Source organism: Vombatus ursinus, unplaced genomic scaffold (genome assembly GCF_900497805.2).
Source record: "Vombatus ursinus unplaced genomic scaffold, bare-nosed wombat genome assembly UNPS02003292.1, whole genome shotgun sequence".
In the NCBI taxonomy this organism is placed as follows: Eukaryota; Metazoa; Chordata; class Mammalia; order Diprotodontia; family Vombatidae; genus Vombatus; species Vombatus ursinus.
This window is the reverse complement of record NW_020943070.1, coordinates 1,039,021-1,060,512: the sequence shown is the minus strand read 5'-3', so window position 1 is coordinate 1,060,512 and position 21,492 is coordinate 1,039,021. Positions and strand designations below refer to the sequence as shown.

General features: G+C 51.0%; 2 protein-coding genes across 3 annotated transcripts in view; both read left to right on the top strand.

Annotated features, from left to right (window-relative positions):
* Positions 1 to 4,451, top strand: part of XPNPEP3 (X-prolyl aminopeptidase 3) — a 33,392-nt gene extending 28,941 nt beyond the window's left edge. For both annotated transcript variants that reach the window (XM_027873441.1, XM_027873451.1), the window contains exon 10: positions 1,240 to 4,451. In XM_027873441.1, coding sequence (XP_027729242.1) covers positions 1,240 to 1,406 — 167 coding nt within the window. In that variant the 3' untranslated portion in view covers positions 1,407 to 4,451. The remainder of the gene's footprint in view (positions 1 to 1,239) is intronic.
* Positions 4,452 to 9,368: 4,917 nt separating this feature from the next.
* Positions 9,369 to 21,257, top strand: RBX1 (ring-box 1). Its single transcript, XM_027872982.1, has 5 exons — positions 9,369 to 9,465; positions 11,071 to 11,149; positions 15,544 to 15,614; positions 18,199 to 18,284; positions 21,065 to 21,257. The coding sequence occupies exons 1-5, from the start codon at positions 9,388 to 9,390 to the stop codon at positions 21,075 to 21,077; spliced, it is 327 nt and encodes a 108-aa protein (XP_027728783.1). The 5' UTR covers positions 9,369 to 9,387; the 3' UTR covers positions 21,078 to 21,257.
* The last annotated feature ends 235 nt before the right edge of the window (positions 21,258 to 21,492 follow it).

The following is a 21,492-nucleotide window of genomic DNA, read 5'->3' as shown; positions in this document are numbered from 1 at the left end:
AATTTCAAAGCTGTCTCGCATGGAAAATTTTCCATGGCTTGCCTCCTCTGTGAGGTAGTGGAGCTGAGACCCTTGGATTCAGACCCTGCGCCAGATCCTCCTGGTCTCTTTTCTCCCGTAGTCAGCCCATTGAAACGTTATTTCACAGGTAAAGTCAACTTCTTGGTTCCTGGTGGTGCATTCTCACCCTCAGATTCTCTGCCTCAGTGACATCCTTACAAATGTCCACTGGTCAGACCTGGTGAGCCTGTTTAATGGGCAGAGGTGAGGAACAGAGTTGAGAATAGAGATGCAGGAAGTAGGACTGTCTTGCCCTGGTCCTTTCTGGTTCATGCCATGCCTTTGCTTCCAGGGTCAGAAGGAGCATAGCTAAGCCAAGACCACAGCAGTATTTGTTCTCCAGGGAAGGAGGCGGCAAGACTGGGGGGCAGCATTGTTATTCTCAAGCTTTTCTTTTGTTCTTCCTCCCTCCACCCCCTCCCCAGTGAAAAGAAGTAAAAAACCAAACCAGCCCTTGGAACAAGTAAGCACAGGCCAGCCAAACTCCATGTTGGCCATGTCCAAAATCTGTTTTAGTCCTGAATCCATCAGCCTCTGTCACCCGAGTCTGTCAACCCTCTGTCAGACAGAGGGAATGTGCTTCATTATGAGACCCCTGGAATTGGGGGTGGAGTGCCCAAGGCCTTCCGTCACCTCCATTTTTACAGATTGCTGTCAGGGGAAGCCTTCTCCTCCTGGTACTGTTTGCTTTGCTCCGCATCAGTTCATGTGGGTCTTCCCACTGATATACCATCATGTTCCCTTTCCTCACATGCACAGTCATTTGTCCAGCCATGCCCTGCCCCCATTCTGTTGATATGATGAGCTTCTATATTTTTGTGCATAGAGGATTTTTTCCTCGTTGGTATAGGCCTAGCAGTGGTTATTACTGGACCAGAGGGGATGTGCAGTTTAGTAACTTTGGGGGCCCAGTTCTGAACTGCTTTCCAGAACAGCTGGACCATTGATCCCACAGCTGTGGGTGCAGTTAATGTGCCAGTCTGATGGATGTGACGTAGGTGCAACCTCAGAGCTGCTTGAATTTGCCTTTCTCTCATTTTTAGTGACTTGGAGTATTTCTCCATACAGCTATAAGGAGCTTGGATTTCTTCCATCTAAAGACCCTTTGAAAAGTTGTCCTGTCCTGTCTCCTCTTCTCCTGGGTGGTCACCATGCCCTTCCCCTTTCTTCTGTTCCCAGGCATCTATGTTCCCGAAGATGACTGTGACGCCTCTGAGAGGTTCCGAGGTCTCGGCGTGCGCATTGAGGATGACGTGGTGGTGACGGAGGACTTGCCACTCATCCTGTCTGCCGATTGCCCTAAAGAGATGCACCACGTTGAGCGCATCTGTGACCGGGGTTCTTGACCTGTGCGCCTGGGTAGACCTGTGCGGCTCAAGGATCCTCCGTGGTTGTGCATATACATATATTCTTGAGTACATGTTTATGCATGTATATGTATATGCATACATGTATACATGTATGTGTGTGTATATAGATATATATCTATATATGTACACACACATACGTATTGGTATATACTTCCTTATTTGGGAGTCGGGGAGAGTCTTTATGCAGACATTTTCCTTTTATACTTGGGAAGCCTGAAGAGGGAATTATTCAGCTATACGTGAACATAGCTCCGGGAAGAGGAGGAATCATCTACACACTCAGTAGTGACTTAGGCCAGCTCGAGGTTTAAAGGTAAAGGGTGGGTGAGGTGTACCCATAGCTTTAATTAGTAAATCGTTTATTGTCAAAAGCAGAAAAAAGATGCCCATGTCCTGCCCTCCCAGTTCAGCCCTCTGTGTTCCTGCTTCCAGGGACTCCATGGCTAAGGCTTCCGTGTAATGTGTTTTTTGAGTGTTCACCATCTGACCCTGCCCTAGAGGCCACCAGTCATTGACGTAGAGATCAGGCCCTTGGCGTCTCCTTCCTCTCTCCTCTTCCTCTCTCCCATGGGTCTTCAGCTGAGGGCATGGGGCCTGACGCCTGTTGTTGCCCGCAGTTCACACCCAGAAGCCCTCAGCTGGCCACTTTATTTGCCTGACTTTGGTGGACTGGCTGGTGAAGCTACAACCTCAGTGCACGTGAAGGCTCAGAGTAGGGCAGGAGAGGCGCTTGGTTCTGGACAGACCCTGAAAAGCCGCAGCCTCCCTCCCCTTCTCATGCCTTCCTCATGCAGGGTTAGCTCTGCCTGTGTTTCCCATTCCTTGGTCAAGCTGCCTCTCTTCCCTGGCCGATTATCAAGTGATGGGACCGGCCTCCTTCCTGAGGCTGCAGCGTAGGGGGAGACTCACTGTCTCTCCCACCATTTGCTGCAGGGCAGTGCTAATGCCGGTAAAGCCTCTGATGAGCCTTCAGCTGTCCTGGCTCCTGTCGAGGCACACCCAGCTCTGGCCTTGGTGCTGGGGCCCGGCAAGGGAGGAAGCATTGGGAAAGGGTTAAGAGTCAGTTCAAAAATCAAAGCCCGAGCTTCAGAAAGTGCCAGTAAGAGGGCCATGGGATTGTTTAATAAACACGTCAGGGCAGCGAGCTTGAGAAGTGACACCCTTCTTGGAGTGCTGGAAGGGTGCCTATCTGATAGGACTGCAGAGAGATACGGAGGAAGCCAAGGGCGGGCGCTCCATCAGGAGGCAAGGATAATGTTACAAAGCCAAAGTGTTACAAATTATATCCGGGCTGCCCTTCCCCCCACCCCCTCTGAGATGGGGCCCATGGTGGCTGGACAGCTGGAGCAGGTGTCCACAAGGAGGCCCAGAGAGCCGAGATGTCCCTTTACAGCCCTGACGCACGCACATACACTCCCTCACCCGGGCCCCAACTTGGGTCTCCCATTGCCCATTTTAAGTGTAGAAAATGAGACGAGCAAGGCAGAAGGGCTTCTTTTGCTCAGGGTCCTTGAATAAAAGATTGCCTTTTCTTTCTACATAGCATTCCTTGTGAAAGAACACATAGTAACAAGTCTTCCACTTTCTAGCTAAGAAACCAGCCAGTTTTGGGCTGAACGCTTGCTTGCATTTGACTCTTTATCTCTTCCTTCCCCCAAAAAGAAACTTTCAAGTCACTGGGGACTTGCATCTGGGCCCTAGAGCCTCAAGTGTGCCTTGTAGCAGATTTGGGGGGGAGTGCTGCTGGGCCATTGTTCAGTCCCCGAATCCCAACCAAATCCTCCTGGATACTTGACCTGAACAACCGGTGCTCCCGAGGTCAGAGTCCCAAGCACAATCACCTCGAAGGCTTTTATAAAAGAGGTGTCTGGCTCACTAGGTTTGGGAATTGGAAAGTGGACAGTTCTACCCAGGGTACGGCCTCAGTGCACCCCAGAAAGATTTATCCTCCAGCCAGAAAAGCATCCCATCCTTTCAACGCCCACCTACACCCCCAGCGTGCAGACTTGATTGGGCAGTGACAAGAAAGAAGCTCAGTTCTATTTTCTGCTCTTTCTTCTTTCCCAAGTGGAGGTTGAGGAAAGTTTGAAGAACAATGCATAGACATGGAAAGTTGTTATCTCGAGGTGGCTGTTGCTGCTTGTGTTTGTTCATATCAAGAAAGAACCTTGGCTTGTTTCTGGGTGAAGAGAGGGGAAGGCAGCAGCCTCGTTGTTGAGGCGTCGCCGTTGGGTGGGCACCCTTTATAATGTGTCTGATCTCCAAGCACCATGTTTGGCATTTATTCTAGAAAGTGCTGAAAGGGAAGGACTCTTTGTGTCACACAGCCTCCCCTCTTCACTGAGAGCAGGGGTCGTTTTAAGATGTTTCAGAACCTATCTTCAGAGCAGCTTGGTGAGCCCCTCAGGGAGTTAGGATCTCCTCGGCTCTAACCACAGATAGCTCCTCTGCTTTTCCCATGGGAGCAGAAAGAAGGGCCAGCAATAACAAAGAGGAAATCAGAAGAGGGGGTGGGATTTGGGGGGCTTTTGGATTTGGGTCTTCATTTCCGCCATTTAAACAGTGTTAAAGTCAGACTGGGGCCGACAAAGCCTGTGGCTTGAGGGTGGCGTCCCTTTAAGCTGATAACTGCTCTGGTGCTGGTCTAGGCCCATCCGTAACTGGAACAGGAGAGAAAGGTTGGCTCACAAATACCTCATGCATCCCTTGGGGGAAGACTCGTGTCTCTTCTCTTCTTCCAAGGCCCTTCCCAAGTTCACAGAACGGCTGGGTGTTCCTGACTACCCTCTTGCTTCCTGCCCCCATGGGGAAATCATGGCAGATTCATGGTGGGGAATAGCATTGGTCTACTCACGGGGTAGCTGATCTCAGCCAGCATTCTGACAGTTTTGTGAACTTGCTGTATGTGCTATGAATATTGAATTTGGACAAAATGCTGTTACTTTGTAAAGACTTGCCTGCCAAGATATCAGGTATTTCCCAACAAGGGAAAAAAATTGTTACTAGTGTTTAAAAAATAAACTGCAATATACTATCTGTTGCTTCTGGCCTCATTGTCACGTTTTAGAAGCCAAAGGTTTCTTCTGGTGTTAAAGGGGTAAGTAATTCCTTTTTCACAAAGCACTCATTAGCTCAGGGATCCATTGAGCAGCAAGTAACCATCATTAAATTACCTGCTGTGTGGCAAACAGTGTTCTAGGCGTGGTACAGACCCCATCCTCAGGCTAATGGGGGAAAAGCACAACATGTAAGGAGTGAGGGGAGGGTGGCAGGGCTGGATCCGTGTCTAAAGGCAGTGCCTATACTAAACAACACCGATATGGGGCATGGGACCCACCTGGGTGACCCCTGGGCAAGCTGCTTCACATTCCTTGGCTCCAGATTTCTCTAAAATTTGGGGTTTGGATGAGATGATCTCAGAGGTTCCTTGCAACTCTTGATTTTATGGGCCTAGACCAGGAGTGGGGATCCTGCGGCCTGGAGGCCACATGTGGCCCTCTAGGGCCTGAAGTGTGGCCCTTTGACAATCCAAACTTCACAGAACAAATCCCCTTTATAAAAGGATTCGTTCTGTCAAACTTGGATTCAGTCAAAGGGCTGCACTTGAGGACCTAGAAGGCCACATGTAACCTCGAGGCTGCAGGTTCCCCACCCCTTCCTAGTCTATGAAAAACTGGCCACAGGGAAGATCATTTTCACTTGGTAGGATGGGGTCAGAGAAGGTTCCTGAATGAGGTGGCTTCTGACTTAGGCACTGAAGCGGGGAGGAGGGCTGTAGTCCTTTCCAGACCTGAGAGAGGAGTTAGCCGATTCATGGAAGCAGGAAGCCGGAGGGTGGACAAGGATTCCCATTTAACTGGAATACAGAGCATGCGTCATAAGCTTTCCAGGGAAATTCCTTTAGAGGCAAAGGCAAGATCTCTGAGCTGACGACTGATAAGTAAGAGGCGCCCTGCCATAGTAGGTAGAAAGCCAGCCTTTGAATCAGGTAGAGACCTGGGTTCAGGTCCCACTTCTTGACTCATATGGCATGACTAGGAAAATCTGTCCATCACTGTCTATGGCTCCCCAACCTTCCTTCTTAGAGGGAGAGAGAGAGCGCTACCTAAATCATGGAAAGCACGGAAATTGTCAGGTGCAGCTATTTTCAACCAAACCCCAAGGGGTTTTCAAAAAGAAGGTGGAGAGTGGAAAGAGCTCTAGGCTTCGGGCTAGGAGTCAAGGAGACCTGGGTTTTAGGCCAGGCTCTGTTATTCTCTGGTTTGTATGACCTTGAGCAGTTCACTTCTTGAGGGACCTACATGCCCCTCTTTGAAAGCAGGGCATGGAACAACAGCATCTCTAAGGCTCCTTCCCATCCCAACATTTCTTGATAATATGAAATGCCACTGCTTTTTTTGCCTCCACCCCCACCAAAAGAAATCGTCATAATGGAGTAGAAAGAGCTATCTCGTCTGACTGCTAACCTCTGAATGAATCATGTCTACAAAAGCCCCAATCGACACATGGCCCCATGGAGCCTTTGTCAGAAGACCTCCAAAGAAGTAGCCCCCTCTGCTTTTGCCACACTCTCATCACAGAGTTTCCCTTGATGCAGTCAGAATCTGCCTCTGTAACAATACCCCAGGGTCTACTGCCTCTCTGGGGCCAGGCAGAACAAATAATCCTTCATCCCCAACTCAAACACTTGAAGACAAGGAGGCTTTATCTTCTCCAAACCAAACATGGCCAGTTCCTTCAGTGATGCTCAGATGGTTCAACCTGAGCACCCTCTTAACCTGTCCTAAAAGGTGGCCTCATTCCCACTCTACCCTTCAGGTGAACATAATAACCAGGGTTATGTCCTGACCAGGGCAGGATACAGGGAAACCCTCCCCTTCCCTCATCGCAGTATTTGGCTTTTAGTTCATCCTAAGAGGAAATCAGTATTTGGGGTCGTGATTTTAGCTCCTGCTTGGATAAGGAAAAATGATCTTAAAACTTGGGCCACCAAAAGCTCGTTGGATCAGCACAGCATATGTAGTACAGACTCAGTATCTCTGCAAGGCTGGGCTTGCCCCGTGACAGCTCTGTTTTTGTCCAATACGGGCACGAGAGCAATGAGTGAGATGAGGAAATGAAGAGCAAGCCTCTCATCTGAGTGCCTCTCAGAGAGTGGCCGCTGCAGGGCCCTCACAGTCCACTGCTGTCCCATTTCTTGAGAACAGACTTCAATCTATGAAAGCCACTTGTGGAGAGTGAGCCTAATGAATCTTGTACCTCTGAGGACCCGACTTCAAAACCCTGCTCTGACTGCCCTGGAACTTGGTTCCTTCATCTGTAAAATGAGGGGGCTAGACCAGAGAAGGCCTCTGAGTCATGAGTTTACCATCAGGGTTCAAACTTGTTAGAGTTGAGGAGTCTGGTCAAGGTGAACCCTGAAAAACACTTGGAAATGGCCCGGGTGGGAAAGGCAAGTAGAATCAATTATGAATTAGAAATTTACAATAGAGTGATAGTAGGTTAGCAGGTTAATGTGGCTTTCAGAAGGAAAGAATGAATGAAGTATTTAAGTGCTTTGTGCTAATAAGCTCTGCGAATACAAGGAATGACCAAGCATGGAAACCTGTCAGGAGCCACAAGGAAACTGAAATATAGCTTATAAAAAATTTTTAAGAAAAATATCATATCTCTTACTAGCAGTGTGACCCTGGGCAAGTCACTTAATCCCAATTGCCTAAAAACAAACAAACCAGAAAAAAAAAGAAAAAAAGAAAAATATCATATCTCTGGTCCAATGGCGTTTTGGGACGGCGTAAAGATTGGACTTTGTGGTACGCACTTCTTTGCAGAGAGTTCCTGGCACGCAGTAAATACTTAATAACTGCTCTATCTCTAATATGCACCATCTATATCTACTTACCTGTAGAGCAGGGGTGGAGAACCTTGGGCTTTGAGGCCACATGTGGCCCTCTAGGTCCTCAAGTGCAGTCTTTTGATTGAATCCAAACTGTTTGGTCAGTCAAAAGGCCGCACCCAAGGACCTAGAAGGCCTCAGGGCCACAGGTTCCCCACCCCTGCTATAGACCTATCTCTGTTTTTTTAAAAAGAGCCTGGAAAAGACCTGTTCTGTTTAGTCTCAGAAAGGAGGTTCTAGATCTCACTTCTCAACTCTGAATGTCCAAAAAACAGGCATCCAGCTACAGGGACCTGGCTTTCCCTTGGCCTCGAGCCTTTCAAGCCTGCTGGGAGGAGGTTGTCATGGGTCATCATAGCCTCCCGGAGCACCTGCCCACTTCAGCAGGGCACAGTTCTTTCACCTGGCAGTTGAGGAAGGTGGTGACTAACCAAAAGCAGCATTTCCCAGGCTAGGGGAGAGAATGAAGCTGGAGGGGAAAGGCTGAATTTGGAATTAGAAAGTGGGCAATTGATCCTGATTCTGCTACCTTTCCTTCTCTGGGCCTCAGTTTCCTCTGTAAAATGAGTGCAGTGGGCCAGAGAGAGTCTTATCAAGGGGTCACAGATTTAGAGCCTCAAATTTCAAAGAATCACAGTTTCTGGGTTGGAAAGGACCTGAGAGCCAGCTAGACAGTGGACAGAGAGCCTCCTCTCCCCAAAGGGCCCCTTCCTGCACAGCCTTTGCTTGAAGACCTCCACAGAGAGGGAGGGGAGGGAGGGGGCCCATCGCCTCTAGAGCTAAAAGAAAAAGCCTAGAGAAGAAGAGGAAGGGCCAGTTGTCAAGGAATAGATTTTTGTATCCGGAAGATTGGGGAGGGGGGAGGCGGGGAGTGACCGGCAACGCTGTTGGCTCTAGTGGAAGATGAAAAGGAGAAATTGTTGAGATGTGGGGACCCCCGAGGGATATGGGGGCTTTGTGGAGATTTGGGGTGGGGATCCACAGGAAACCGTGAGGAGATTCAAGGACCCTGAGAAGACGCTTGAGGGTTGTGACAGTTGGGGGAAGCTTCGGGAAATGTAGCGAGGTCCCCAAAAAGGAGGTATGATCTTGGAGATATTGGGGGGCAGTATCAAGGGGAGTGCCGAAGGAAGACTGGGGGATCAGAGAGGGGACAGCAGGGTCCTTTAGAAGGAGTATAGAGGAGACCCAGGATGAAGACCTGATCTTACGGGATGGGATGTATGGGGGTGAGGGAGGAAACTGGAGATTTGGGGCCCCTGAGAGAAGTCTTGAGGGTTCTTTGGAGGAGAACTCCTCTCATCTGGGAGAAGACGTGGGCTTGGAGAATGGGGATATGGGGGGTGGGGGGGTGTTAAAGGGGGGACACTGAAGATTCAGGCACCCAGAGAGAGCCTATGAGGGTGCTGTGGGGAATTAGGGGGACCTCAGATCTCGGCGGGTGTGGGGAGGTAGTTCGGGAATGCTGGGGATCGGGGGACGCTGGGGTTGTGGGGAGCCCTGGAGAGAATGGGAGGCGGGAGGGGGGGATGCGTTGCGTAGGTGGAGGTGCCTTACGTGTGCACGTGCGTGGGTACGTGTCTGCAAGTGCGTACTCGGTCCGGGGCGGGTGGTGGGGTGGGGCGCACGGGCCGGGCTGCCCCCCCCCAACCTCACGCCAGACCAGGGGGCTGTGGCGCAGCACACCCGCGGGGACCCTGTGGCTCCCAGGGATGAGGGGCTGCGTATGGGGGGGCCCGGAGCCTCCTGGGGATCAGCGCGGGGGGAAGGAGGTGGGGAGGGGCAGTCTTTTCAGTTTCAGCTGGGCTTACTCGGCCCCTCCCTGTCCGGCCCCGCCCCCTCTGGGGGTTGAGCAACCCCAGTGACAACCTGGGGAGACCAGGGTGGGGGGGAGGAAGCCCTACTAGCGCCTTTAAGGGGCGTGGCCAGAAGCCACGCCCCGGAGCCTCCGTACTGCGGGAGGGGCGGGGCTGGAGAGGGAGGAGGTCGGAGGCGGGAGGGGGGGAGGCGTGCGCCGCCGCGCAGGCGCAGTGAGCGCGCGACGGGCACTCGCTTTCCAAAATGGCGGCGGCGATGGATGTGGACACCCCCAGTGGCACCAACAGCGGCGCCGGCAAGAAGCGCTTTGAAGTGAAAAAGGTCGGGCCTGCCCGGCGCCTCCCTCAGAGGGGCCGGCGGGGCGCGGGTCCGCTTGCAGGGCCGAGCTGGGGACTGCTGGGCTGGGGGCCCCCCGCTCCCCGGCGTTGCTGGGGTACCCGGTTCTCCACAGGAGGACGGAAGTGGGCGGGATTTCGGCGGGGATGGGCACGGCCGCGGCCCAATGGGCGCAGGCGAGGCTGCCCGGCGAGGAAGCGGGACGGGCCAATGGGCGCGGCCGTTGTTGAGAGTCCGGCGGGCTGCGGCTCCTGCGCCCCTGCCGGGAGCCTGAACTGTCATTGGGGGAGGCGGCGGCGGCGGCGGCGGCGCGGCAGGGTGGGGCGGGGGTGGGGCCGGATCTGCCCCGCCCAGGCCAGCCCCTCCCCGCCTCCCGAGCCGAACCCGGGGTCTCGTGACGCCTTGGGGGCTGCCCCACCCTCTCGTCTGCTCCCTCTCGGAGGCGGGATGGGGGGGGCGTCGGCTGGCTTTCACCCCCACCGCCCCTGCCTTTGCTTTGTCCCGCGGCTCCTCCCAGGCTCCTTGTTCCTGTGGGTTTGCCCCTAAGAACTCGAGCCCCAGCCCCCTGAAGTTGAAAGGGGGGGGGGACGTGGAGGAGAGGGTGGCGGTCACAGTGGACCTCAGGTCATTTCCTCCTAAAGGAATCGCTGTGGAGGAGGGGCGGGATTGAGAGGTTTACAAACACCTCCTTCCAGTTAGACTTTGGGGGCCCTTTCATAAAGTGCAAGAAATGAAGACATCAAAAATGAGGGGAGCGTAGCAGAACCCCACCTGGGAGGTACCTGCCTCTGGTCCAGCTGCTGCTGCAGTGCCGAATTCTAAAGCCACGGCTATATTGAAAAACAAAACTGGGGCCCCCTCACCCCCCTGGGGTGGGGGCAGGAGGTTATCTGAGACGCAGGGGCACCAAGTTAGCTGGGCAGGAAGAGGCAGTTGGGCTAGAATTGCTTGCACCCCGCTTGTGACCCCTGTATTGGTGCCGGCTAGCGTCCTTCATTCCTTGAGACTTAGAAGATTTAGAAACGATGACCTGGTCAGTTACCAAGCCCCGCTTATCCCAGGATTTTATCGCAGGATTACCCATTTCGTGAGCCCGTGGCCATCTTATCCTAGTTCATGCTCTGCTTGGCAGTTTCTATAGATGGCCTCTCAGCTTTGTCATTTGGGAAGAGGGCTTCCCAAGCTCCCCCATGGGAGATCCATTCCTGGGGGACTTGGAGCCCCTGGGGGATGGAGGTGCTTACTGTAGCTAAAATAGAGGCTTCACTTAAGTTCCTCTTGCAGAGAAAGAATCAAGGCTGCCCATCACGAAGCTCCCTAGTCACCTGGGGAAATTAATTGAGAAATGGTTCATTATTCCTTGGCTCAGCGTATTTCAGCCTTTCGGAGAGTTGACAGGGGGTAGTCGTGTCCAAATGGACCCCTTTGATTTAAACAAGGGTAACTTTCGTCACATAGACACTCTTCCCACTTCGTGATCCCTTTGGCTGAAGAAATGATATAGCTGCAGTTTGGTGCAGAAAGATGGATGTTTTGCTTGTAAGAATTCTGCAGCAAGTGTGCATTGTTCTCCCCTTTCTCTCTTTGCAGTGGAATGCAGTGGCCCTCTGGGCCTGGGATATTGTAGTTGACAACTGTGCCATCTGCAGGAACCACATTATGGACCTTTGTAAGTCATTGGGGGAGGGGATCAAAAGGAGAAAGTGGCCTGGCTGGTGGCCGGCCAAGTTGGACTCCTTTTCTTCACAGTGATTTCAAGAGAAGAGTGCTACATCTAGGTTGTGCACCTTTTAAAGCCATTTTTACCCTTGACTTGGGGGCGGGGCTGACTGAAAATAAATCCATTGACATGGAAGGGTGGAAAGGCCACACTTCCTAATGAATGGTAGAGAGGCACTATTGACTTTCTTTATAATCTCTGCTGTCCTGCCCAGGCACAAAAAGGCAGAAAGAAATAGTGAAAGGAAAAATAAAGTCATAAAATGCTCCTTCACGGCCATTGTTTGGTGGGCACGGGTCGAAGGGATGGTCAGGAGACTAAGGGGAAACACTTGTCTGTGTCTCCGTCGTGAATTTCAGATTCCCAATCAAATAGCTCAGAGGGAATTGTATTTACATCTTCATATGCCACATGGGAAACAGCGGCTGCTCAACACATGCTGTTGAATGGCTGTCCTTTTAGTAATAGGACAAGGAAATCAACCAGGAACACTTTAAAAAGCCGATCTCGAGGAGTTAGTGTGCAAAAATGGTTTGTTTTGTAATCAGCAATTAGGCCAAGAAACCTACAAACGCCCAAATTTAGTTCTTTATTTTTGAAATAGCTTCAGGGAACTGTGATATATTTTCATGATTAAATTATCGGCCAGGGAGAATAGTCTGTAATCATAGCTACATTTTCTAAATTAAAAAATAAAACTCATTGGTTTCTGGTGGGAAGTAATCTTGGCTCTTAGGATTTTGTAGTGTATTGATTGGTTGTTGGATAGACTGTCTTTCTTTTAGGTAGGACCTTTTTGTTTATCTGTGGCTGTGAGGCTTTTTTAAAGGGAGAAAGGAATCGGCGGGTGTTTCTCTTTCACACACAGGCAAATTCCAAGAAATTGCAAATACATGCATATATATTATGTGTGTGTTGCATGTATATTTGAAAGATGCCGATCACAGAAGAACATATGTGCAACCTTCAATGTGTGTGGGTGTGGTCTTTGATTACAGCAATGCCAGTATCTGTGCATTGCTAGTTTCATTGGTCCTTGCCCAGAAGTAAGAGGATCAGACGTGGGTTTGGTCTCATGTAAAAGTTGTTTAAAATTTCGTGCTCATTTCCCATTGTTTTCCCAAATAACTCTGCATTTTAAAAATGAGCGTTAGTTCCTATCAGAGAGCCAGCCTAGCAGCACGCCTTACTGTGTCCGTGTTTGCTGTCTTTCCTTACGGGTTTTCTCTTAAACCTTGAATGAATACAGACCTCTAAGAATGAGGCTTCTCCGAGATTCTCCTGAACGTATATTCATCGTCAGTTTGGGCGCTGTATGGAAGTTGTACAGTAATGGGTTAGAAAGAGCTTACCTGCCGATGTCTGATCTTCTAAGGTTCTCAGAAAACTTTTGAGCTGTCAAGGTTGCCCTCCCTTTTCCAAAGTAATTGGATTCTAGTTTGACCAAACCATTCTCTAGGAAAGAGTCTCTCCTCGCTTTCTTACCAGCTTCATCTGAAGCCAGCATGTACCCCACCAAACATTGGAGTCCAGTGTTAGTGCAGACAGGCTTAGACTGAAGGATCGGAGGATCCTAGGATGCTGACCCAGACATGTCTGATAGCGGTTCTTAGTATGTCACATGCTGGGCAGCACCTTTTGAGAATGCCCGGTGCGCTTGGGCTCATGTATGCTCTTCAAGCCTGCTGATCACCATGAATGTTTTCTCAGAAGAAAGGCCTTACAGAAGATTCAGGCTGGCCTTTGCTCTGTCAGTAGTAAGTGGTCTCTTCCAGAAATCAGTGGACACTGGAGAGATGGGTTCATGTCAGGCAGAGGCGTCTGCCTTCACTGGACTGAGAGCCAGATAGCTCAGTACGAACTTTACGTGGCTTCCATTGTCCTCTTCCGATTTAACTTGGGCTCACGGGAAGCAAAATTTGGTTATCTCTTTTTGGTCCTCAGCCTCTTTTTGCCATATTTCCAGTTCCTTAGTGACCTCTCCTCAGCTGCCCACTGCTGTCCTGCTAGCCATTCTTTCCTGTTTAGTAAGACCAAAAGAGGATCTCTTCTCATTTCCACACCACTGCACCTGGATTCTCATAGGGTCTTGGTAAATACTGGCTGACTGGTTCCATTGAATGTACTTCCCTGAAGTCCATCCTGTGGGCTTGTACTCCACCCAGCCATTTTCGATCTTCTCTCCCTGGCTCTCACTGGCCTCTCCAAGTCCGTATCTCTCCTCCAAAGCTTGGTTGAGGGATTCCCCCCCCCCAGCCCTTCCCAGATTCCTCCCCACTTTCCACAGCTTTTTCTTGAGCACTCGGCCTGATCCAAACGTCCAAGCCCCAAAATCCCTTCATTTCCTGCTTGTATTATACCTCTACGATTGTGTTGTATTACCTGGTGGAATGTAAGGTCCTCGAGAGCAGGGCCTGTCTGGGTTTGGGCTTTTCATCCAACACTAGCTTATTAGCCAGCCTGATGCCAACATGCAGTTGGCAAATATTGGCCGAATTCAGTTGACTCACGAGTTGTGAAATGAAGGGCTTTTTCCTCATTAAAGGAATTTTAGACTTGGATCAGAAAAAGGGGGAGAGTTGGTGTGTGGGGGAGACAGGCAGGGAGCCCCAGAAATCACACGAGGACGACTTGACAGACATTAAGGGTAAATGTCATGGCTTGTTAAAGTGATTGGGGAAGGGGAAGGGTTTGCTCCCTCCCAACCAGGTGCTTTCATGTTCCCCAGGAAAGGACCGACCTGGCCGAGGCTGGTGATTGCCTGGTCCTGGACACTTCTTTTGACAGACAGAGCCTGTGCCAGTCTGCAGGACGAGGTCTTCCTCAGGATCATTTCTTTTGTTGGCCCCTGACTTGACCCAAGGCAGGCACTGGATTCATCTAAACTTGACCTGGCCTTTCTTCTCTATCCCCAAACTGTCAAATACAGGTTTTATGTTTTCTCACACATTTGATATTTTTTTAATTTTTAATTTCGTAACCCTCTTCATCTGACATCCTGGTGCCCACCCCTGTGCCACCTCTGTTATTTCAGGAAGTTTCTGACCAAGAAAGGCCATCATTGAAATCAGGCTCTTCGTGAGTAATGATGCTGATCGTATTTAACCAGTGTATTTCTGCAAATATTTAGTGAGTCTCTGTTCTGTACAGAACATTGTGCTAGATCCTGCCAAACTAGAAAGCTTTCCACCTTTGGAGAAAAGCCAGTTACGTCCTGGTCCTCACACTTAGGCTCTGAAATTGTTACCCTCCTCATAGTTCTCTCCTTTGGCTAGATTTTTATCCTCTAGTTAAGTCGTCCCTCCATCACGAAATGAACTTGTCCTTGAGACCCTGTGTGGTCATTTGCCGTCCCCAGCAGACAAGCAGTAGCTTTAGGCCTTCATTTAGGTCAGCCAGTGGGAATGAATGCTAGACAAAGAGTGGGTCCACGAGTGGGAAACCAAAGTTCTGCTTTAGGTGGGGGCCCTCTGTTAAACATATCCCTCAAGGAACTTCTGGGGGCCTTCCATCTGCTTTCAGTGGTTATAACTTTTGTTTGTGGTTCTGTTTTTAAAGGACAAGCTACTGCAAAGTTTACATGTAAGACAGTTGAATTCTACAAACATTGAGTGCTTCTGTGTAAAGCAGTGTTCAAACGAGGTGGATGATACTCAGGCCCTGACCTCAAGGAGTTTGTGATCTCATGGGCCCAAACAAATGTACCCAAATAGCTTGAATACAAATTGGAGCATGAGAAGGCCAAAGAAATCATGAGATGCTGCAAGAAATCTGAGGGAAAAGACGTGGCTTTTACCTCAGGAGGGTTCAACAACTCTACTGACCTAGCAAGTAGAGGGTGATGCTCAAATACAGCTTGGAGTCAGTGAAGGGATCTCAAGGCTGAGAGCTTGTGAATCAGAGAAGGCTTCATGAGCCACGTTGGGCGCCAAGGGAGAGAAGGATGTCAGCAGGGTCGGGGAGAGGAGATGAAGGTTAGAGCCAGATGGGGGAGGACAGGAATTGGCAGTAGGAACCCATTGGAGACATGTGAGCAGGAGAATTCTGCTAGTAGGGCCTTTGGAAGATGATGCAGAGGGTAGATTGGAGAAGGGTCAGGACTGGAGGCAGAGTGGAAGGAAGAGGGAAAGGAGGTCACAAGGTTTCATTCCTGGATGAAGTGATTTTGACCTACTCTGTCCACTTGGGAATTTTCCTTCGCTTTGTTCCCCATTTGCACACACACACACACACACACACACAAACACACACCTTGCAGTAGTTGGCAAGGTGCATAGGCAGTTGCTGTCACAGACAGGTAAAAGGGTTCCTACTCCTGAGACTGTGTAATCTTGCTCCCACAGGTATAGAATGTCAAGCCAACCAGGCATCTGCCACCTCTGAAGAATGTACTGTCGCATGGGGCGTCTGCAATGTAAGAGAAACATCTTTACGTTCCAGTAGACGCATTACTCCCTTGTCGGTCCTGTCAGGTTTGCAGTTAAATGGAAAACATTCCCACATTGAGCTCTACCTAAGGGGCATGCGGGTAGTAAGATTTTAAAAATCATTCGCCTGGCTTTACTTATCGCTGCTGTGGGCCAGTAACTATTTGCAAGGTTCCATTATACAGCGCTGCTGTAAACAACACTCCTGCTGTCCTCTTCCCAGAAGCTCTCAGCTCCTCACTCATTTGTGTCGATCACAGTGGACAGTGAAAGGAATGTCAAGGCCAACACATTGCAAATAGGGCGGCCCTGACCCTGGGCACAAGGCTGACTTTTTAACAAACATGCTTTAGAGAGTGCTTTCAGTGGGCCACTTATTTTTTCCAATACATTTAGAATGCTTAAGGAACTCTTCCCTGGAAATGGCCTTCAAGCCTCTGGAACATTTGCTTCACTGGTCTTCTGGGTTGGGTTGTTGTTTTTTTTTTTTTTTTCAGTCTTTTCAGTTAACAAGCATTTATTTTTTTCTCTCCCTCCCACTTGTCCCTTCCCTACTGGGAAAAAGGAAAGATAAAGAAAACTCTTGTAACAAATGTACATAGTCACGCCAAACAAAATTCCCCTGTTGGCCCCATCCAAAAACATATGTCTCATTGGGCATATTTTGGCTATCACCTTTCTGTCGGGAGGACTTTGCTAGCCTTGATGGTGCCAGATACATCTTTGCAGAGCCATTTGGAGCTAAGTCTGGTGGATAAATTCGGGAGCTGGATCAGCATTGGTCCGACAGACTCTGGTGCCCAGTCGGCTTTGCTCTTTCGTTAACACCACTTGACCGACTCTGGAGGCTGTTCCCAGGGAGGTGTCTGAGGCCATGTTGCCCTGTGTGCATGCCGCTCCCTGGGGCTAATAAATTTTAGTCTTTAGACAGGGCTTCATGGTCACGATCATGATGTCAGGTCATCTAGATGTGCGAGGACCAGTGGCCTCCCTCATGCTCCCCACATTCCCCACTATGTGGCCAGAGCCCAGGAGGCTCTCAGAGAGGCCCGAGCTTCCTGGAGATGGCCAGAAGCTCCCCTTTAGGTTGGGGAAGTCTCCTATGATCCACCCCCATTTGGTACTTGTGGCACCTTGGATAAGTCACAGCTTCTCTGGACCCAGGCTTCCTTTCAGCTCTGACTCCTCTCCTCATGCCTTTGAGCGTTCTTCCCAATCCATTGCCCAGCTACCTTCAGCCAGTTAGGATCCAGCTGAGGACCCTCGCTCTGCTCTCTGCGTAGGATACAGAAGGACACGGTACTTTGGGCCCCTGCTCCCCTGGAGTCTCTTCTCAGACCAGGGTAACAGAGAAGCAGCTCAGTGTGGTGGCTGTCTCGCCCCTAGAGTATTTAGCTACTCTGGTAGGATGAAGGTGGAGGTCAGGAAGAGCTAAGTTATCCTGCTTCCAGGTCTGTGCCAGCCAGCCTTTGCCATGCCCAGCTGGGGCAGGGTGGAGGAGGCGCTGGTATGCACCAGGGCAACTCCACGGGGTCACAGACCCATGCACAGGGGCTAAAGGTCAAGGAGGTTGGCTTAACTTGCCCTTATAAAAGCCCATGGCTGGCACTTACCGGTGGAGAATAGGGCCTGGCATCTCTGTCGCTTTCTCCCAGTGAGCTCTTGTGACTGTTCCCAGGCCCCGCATCTGCCAGGCTGTCTGTGTGGTATAATACTCCTCCTCCTACATGCCCACGGTGCAGTGGTTCTATTTGTTTACTATGCCTGAATTTGGCTGTGATAGTTAACAAAGTTCATTCTTCCTCCCCCCAGAATGAGGCAGCCCCCCTGCCCCGCCCCCAGCTGCTTCTTCCCAAGATGCTCCTTGCAGGTCATTCTCCATAATCAGTTTTGTGAGGATGGGAGCCCCCAAGGTCACTGACCTGCAGTGGGGATCCCGATCGTTTGCTTGCTCTCTCCAGGCTACTCTCTGCTCCTTCCCTTTACCTCCCGACTTCTCTCAGTCCCTTCACCCCAATTCCATGTCTGTGTCACGAAGGAAGAGGACGCTTGACTGTCCTGACTGTAGTCTGCCCTTCACACTGCTTCCTCTCAGTGTGTTTAAAATGAACCTTGGCCTCCACTAAATGTCCGTGCTGACAGAAGCCATCCTTTGCCATTGTTGGGGTGGGGGGGAGTTCTGGTCTCTTTAGCCCTGGACCTCGTGGTGAGGCCCAGGTGAGGGGAGGGCTCAGGGCCTAGCTGTGTGAGAAGAGCAGAGGCTCAGCTGTGGCAGCAGAGCAGGGGGAGCCTCGTTCTCGACGCCTCTGCTAGATGGGCAGGGCAGGGCAGGGCATGATGGGAGCCCCCATTCTAAAGCGTCTCCCACGTGTGTCCTGTGTTTTCTCTGTTTCTTGTAATGAAGTTTCTGAGAATGAATCTCTCCGTGCATGGAGGAGAGAGATTCCTCTCGTGTCGGATCCCTCTCGCCTTCTCTCGTCTTTCCCCAGCCCTCTGCCCTGCTCTGCTCGTGAGCTGGACGCGGGGACAACGGGTGGGATTCTCCTCAATGCGCTCTGCCTTCTTTTTCAGCACGCCTTCCACTTCCACTGCATCTCTCGCTGGCTCAAAACCAGGCAGGTGTGCCCGCTGGACAACAGAGAGTGGGAGTTTCAGAAGTAGGTGCTCTGGGCGGTTTGGGGTGTGATGTGGGATGGCCGACGACTGGGGTGGGGGCGAGGGGAGGGACTGATTGTGCTCGTGGGGTCTTCTAAATTTAGACTTTGGTGAAGTGAGTAACAGTTGTTCAGGTGCCTACACGAGGTGCCCGGGGAGAGGCTCTGCCCTGGGCCAGCCGCTGGTCCAGTTCATTTAATAAGAGTGTAAAGAGGATTGGCCCCTGTGGTGTACCTAGAGGCAGGAGCCCTGGGTTCCAGTCCCTGCGCTGCAGACCCTTACGAACTGTGTGACTTGGGCTGCTGACGTCTCATCTCATCCCATCTGAAAATAAGCCCAAAGACACCTGCACTCCCAGGCTCCCAGAACTATGAAGAAGGAGCTTTGGAAACCGTCGCAGTTACCATCGCTGAAGCCCTTTCTCACCAGACGGCTGAGGCACATCACTTAAGTCAGTTCAGTAAATCTTTAGACTACCTTCTGTGTGCCTAGAGGACAGATGTGAAAGAACCATAAGACAAATTCCTGCCCTGAAATGCAGCCATAGAGGAACCTTGCAGTGCCCATGAGAAGATGCCCCTGGGTCCAAACCCCTCCCAGTTTCTGTGAGGGAGAGCAGGGCTCAGGTAGACCCCTCCAGAGGCCCGTGGCCATGTAGGCTGCCTTTCAGTGAGCGTGAGCTGGGCGATCCCCACCCTTAGGCCTGGATCCCAGAGGTTAAGGGGCAGAGGCCACTGTTAGTGTCTAGCATTGATCGCACTGGCCAGGCCAAAGGGGCTCTAGGCCTTGCAAAGTGAAAGACAGCGTTGTAGGGTTTTTTAGCTTTGGAGCCAGAGGACCTGGGTTCAAATTCTGGCCCTGCTATTTCACACCTTTGTGGGCTTAGACAAACCACTTAACCTCCTCTGGTTTCAGTTAAAGTAGATGCTCTCAAAGGTCCATTTCTCCTCCGATACTTGGGATTCTAGCCCTCTAAGCACATTTATCAAAACCAGATTGGAAGCATTCTTCTTAATATTTGAGTGCTGTGTTATCTGTCTGATTGTTGATTGGACAGTTTTTGGTATTCTTACTAAAAACATACCAGAACCTTCCATAACATGGAATTGAGTGTCCCGTGGACCTTGTTTTGGCGCCTGTCCGAGATCCAGTGAGTACCAGAAGGACCTGGTTTATAACATCCTCCTGGAGCATGAACCCCAAAGGCTGATTTTACTAAGATACTGCCTGTTAATCCTTAGGTTTTTGTGTACAGACCGGCTCCATTATTGGAACATAACTGATAAAGGAGGGCTGGGGCCAGGACTGAAGATGAGGATGCCAGAGAGACAAGGGCTTGGGTTGGCACAGGCCCTGCTTGGCCACGCAGCATGGGCTTGAGGAAGCCCCAGGCCAAGAGGAGCGTGTGCAGGGTCTCACCACAGTCCTGTGAGTGGGGCCAGCCGAAACCTGGTGCTTCACCTGTGGTTTAGGGAGGCTCTGGGGTAGGTTTAGAGAATGGAAGACAGAAAATGGGCTTGTCCTACACTTCCTAGTATCAGCCTTTCTCCCAAATTTCCCCAAGAAAAAATAAGGCCAGCTACAGAATTAGGAGTATGGAGACTAGGGTTCTGGTCGCAGCCCTTCCACCACTTACTTTGTGACCTGAGTCCCAAGGAGATTCACGGTCCAGTCTGTAAAAGGAGGGCATTGAAGTAGATGTTCTTTAGAGACCCTTGCAGACAACTCCCCAGCTCTGTAACCCCAGCCCTCTCCTGAGCTCCGGGCTTTCTGTCCTCACCAGCTGCCTGGGGGGCACTCGTGGGCATCCCACACTCCGCTTGGGTCCGTCTGTCCAGTCAGGCAGGTTTTTTGAAGCCTCCCAGCGGGCCCCCCCCCCCCCGGCTCTTCCCTGTCCCTCATCCCCTGCAGTAATCAGTCACCCAGACTCGCTGCTCTTCCCTCCATGCCATCTCTCACATCCTTCACTCCCGTGGCAGCTGCCCCAGAGCAGGCCCTGTCCTTTGGACTACCGCCCAACTGCTCCTTAAGTAATCTTCCCTCTCTGTCCATTGTCCACTCGCTGCCTGATTGATATTCCTGAAGCAGGTTGGAGCCAGGCCCCTGCCGTGGCTCTATGACAGCATACACATTTTTCTCTTGTGCGTTTAAGCCAACCAGTCTCTTCCTGTATCTCGTAGGACTCTTTTCACACACTGTTCTACCTTCTAGCCAAAGTGGCCCTGCTGATTCCAGACACAACATTTCCCCTGTCCCCATGCCCTCCTTGCCTCAGGTTGGAACCGAAGGCCCCCCACCCCCATCCCCCAGTGCTTCCTGTATCTTCTGTATTGACTTGATCGGTGTTGTTTCTCGGCAATAGAATTTAAGTGTTTTGAAGGCAGTTTGGTTTTTTTTGTGTTAGTGTCCTTAAGGCTCAACACGTGCATGGGATGTATGTGTGGGTGCTTAAGAAATGATTGTTTAATTGAATTGAATGACCTCTGTTGGGGCAAGGGAGGCTGCTTCTGAAGGGGGGAAGCCTGAGAGCAAAGCGGAGGCAGATCTGGAAAAGCCAGTCCTTCCTCAGATCCGGGAATCTCCCTTGTGTCCCCTGTAGAAATGACCGGCCTCTGACGGGTGCTTGGGTGGGGAGGAGAAGGGCCAGGAAGGGGCTGGCCACAGGCCAGAGGCTTGCCCCACGCATGGTCCATGTGTGCGAATGGCTCCCACCAGATTTAGCCTGGAGGTGTTCCTGCTGTTGTGTTCAGAAGGAGATAATGACCTTTCTGTTATTTTTCAGGTATGGGCATTAGAAAAAGCACCTTCTTCCTCAAGATTATCACTTGTTCGCTACTTGATGACTTGCTGTCCTGTTGCCTAATTATACATGAGCTAAAGCCAGTCTTCGGTCTTGTGTGCAGCGTCTTTTGAGTTTGGTCTTAATGCCGCCATATTGTATTCTGTGTGAAATAAAGCCTTGTTGGATCCAAGGAGCTGCCGGTCTCTCGCGTGTGTAACTAGAGCGACTACGACAAGGCTCTTCTCTTCCCAGATTTGAAAACCGTGGTTCCGAATTAAAGCCTTTGAAAAGAGCACGAAGGACGTGGGGCTGGTCTGTGCCCAGCTTGAGCGCGGCTCCCCAGAGGCCAAGTGGCCTTGCCGGACTGCCCTGGGGGACCGGCTCGCTCCTTCCTCGCTTTTCTTGGCAGCAGAGAGGCTCGTTGGGGT

Coding starts and splice junctions, on each gene's coding strand:
- RBX1 (XM_027872982.1), top strand. CDS start 9,388: ATGGCGGCGGCGATGGATGTGGACACCCCCAGTGGCACCAACAGCGGC. Junction 11,150..15,543: donor GAACCACATTATGGACCTTT/GTAAGTCATTGG, acceptor TTGCTCCCACAG/GTATAGAATGTCAAGCCAAC. Junction 15,615..18,198: donor TCGCATGGGGCGTCTGCAAT/GTAAGAGAAACA, acceptor CTTCTTTTTCAG/CACGCCTTCCACTTCCACTG.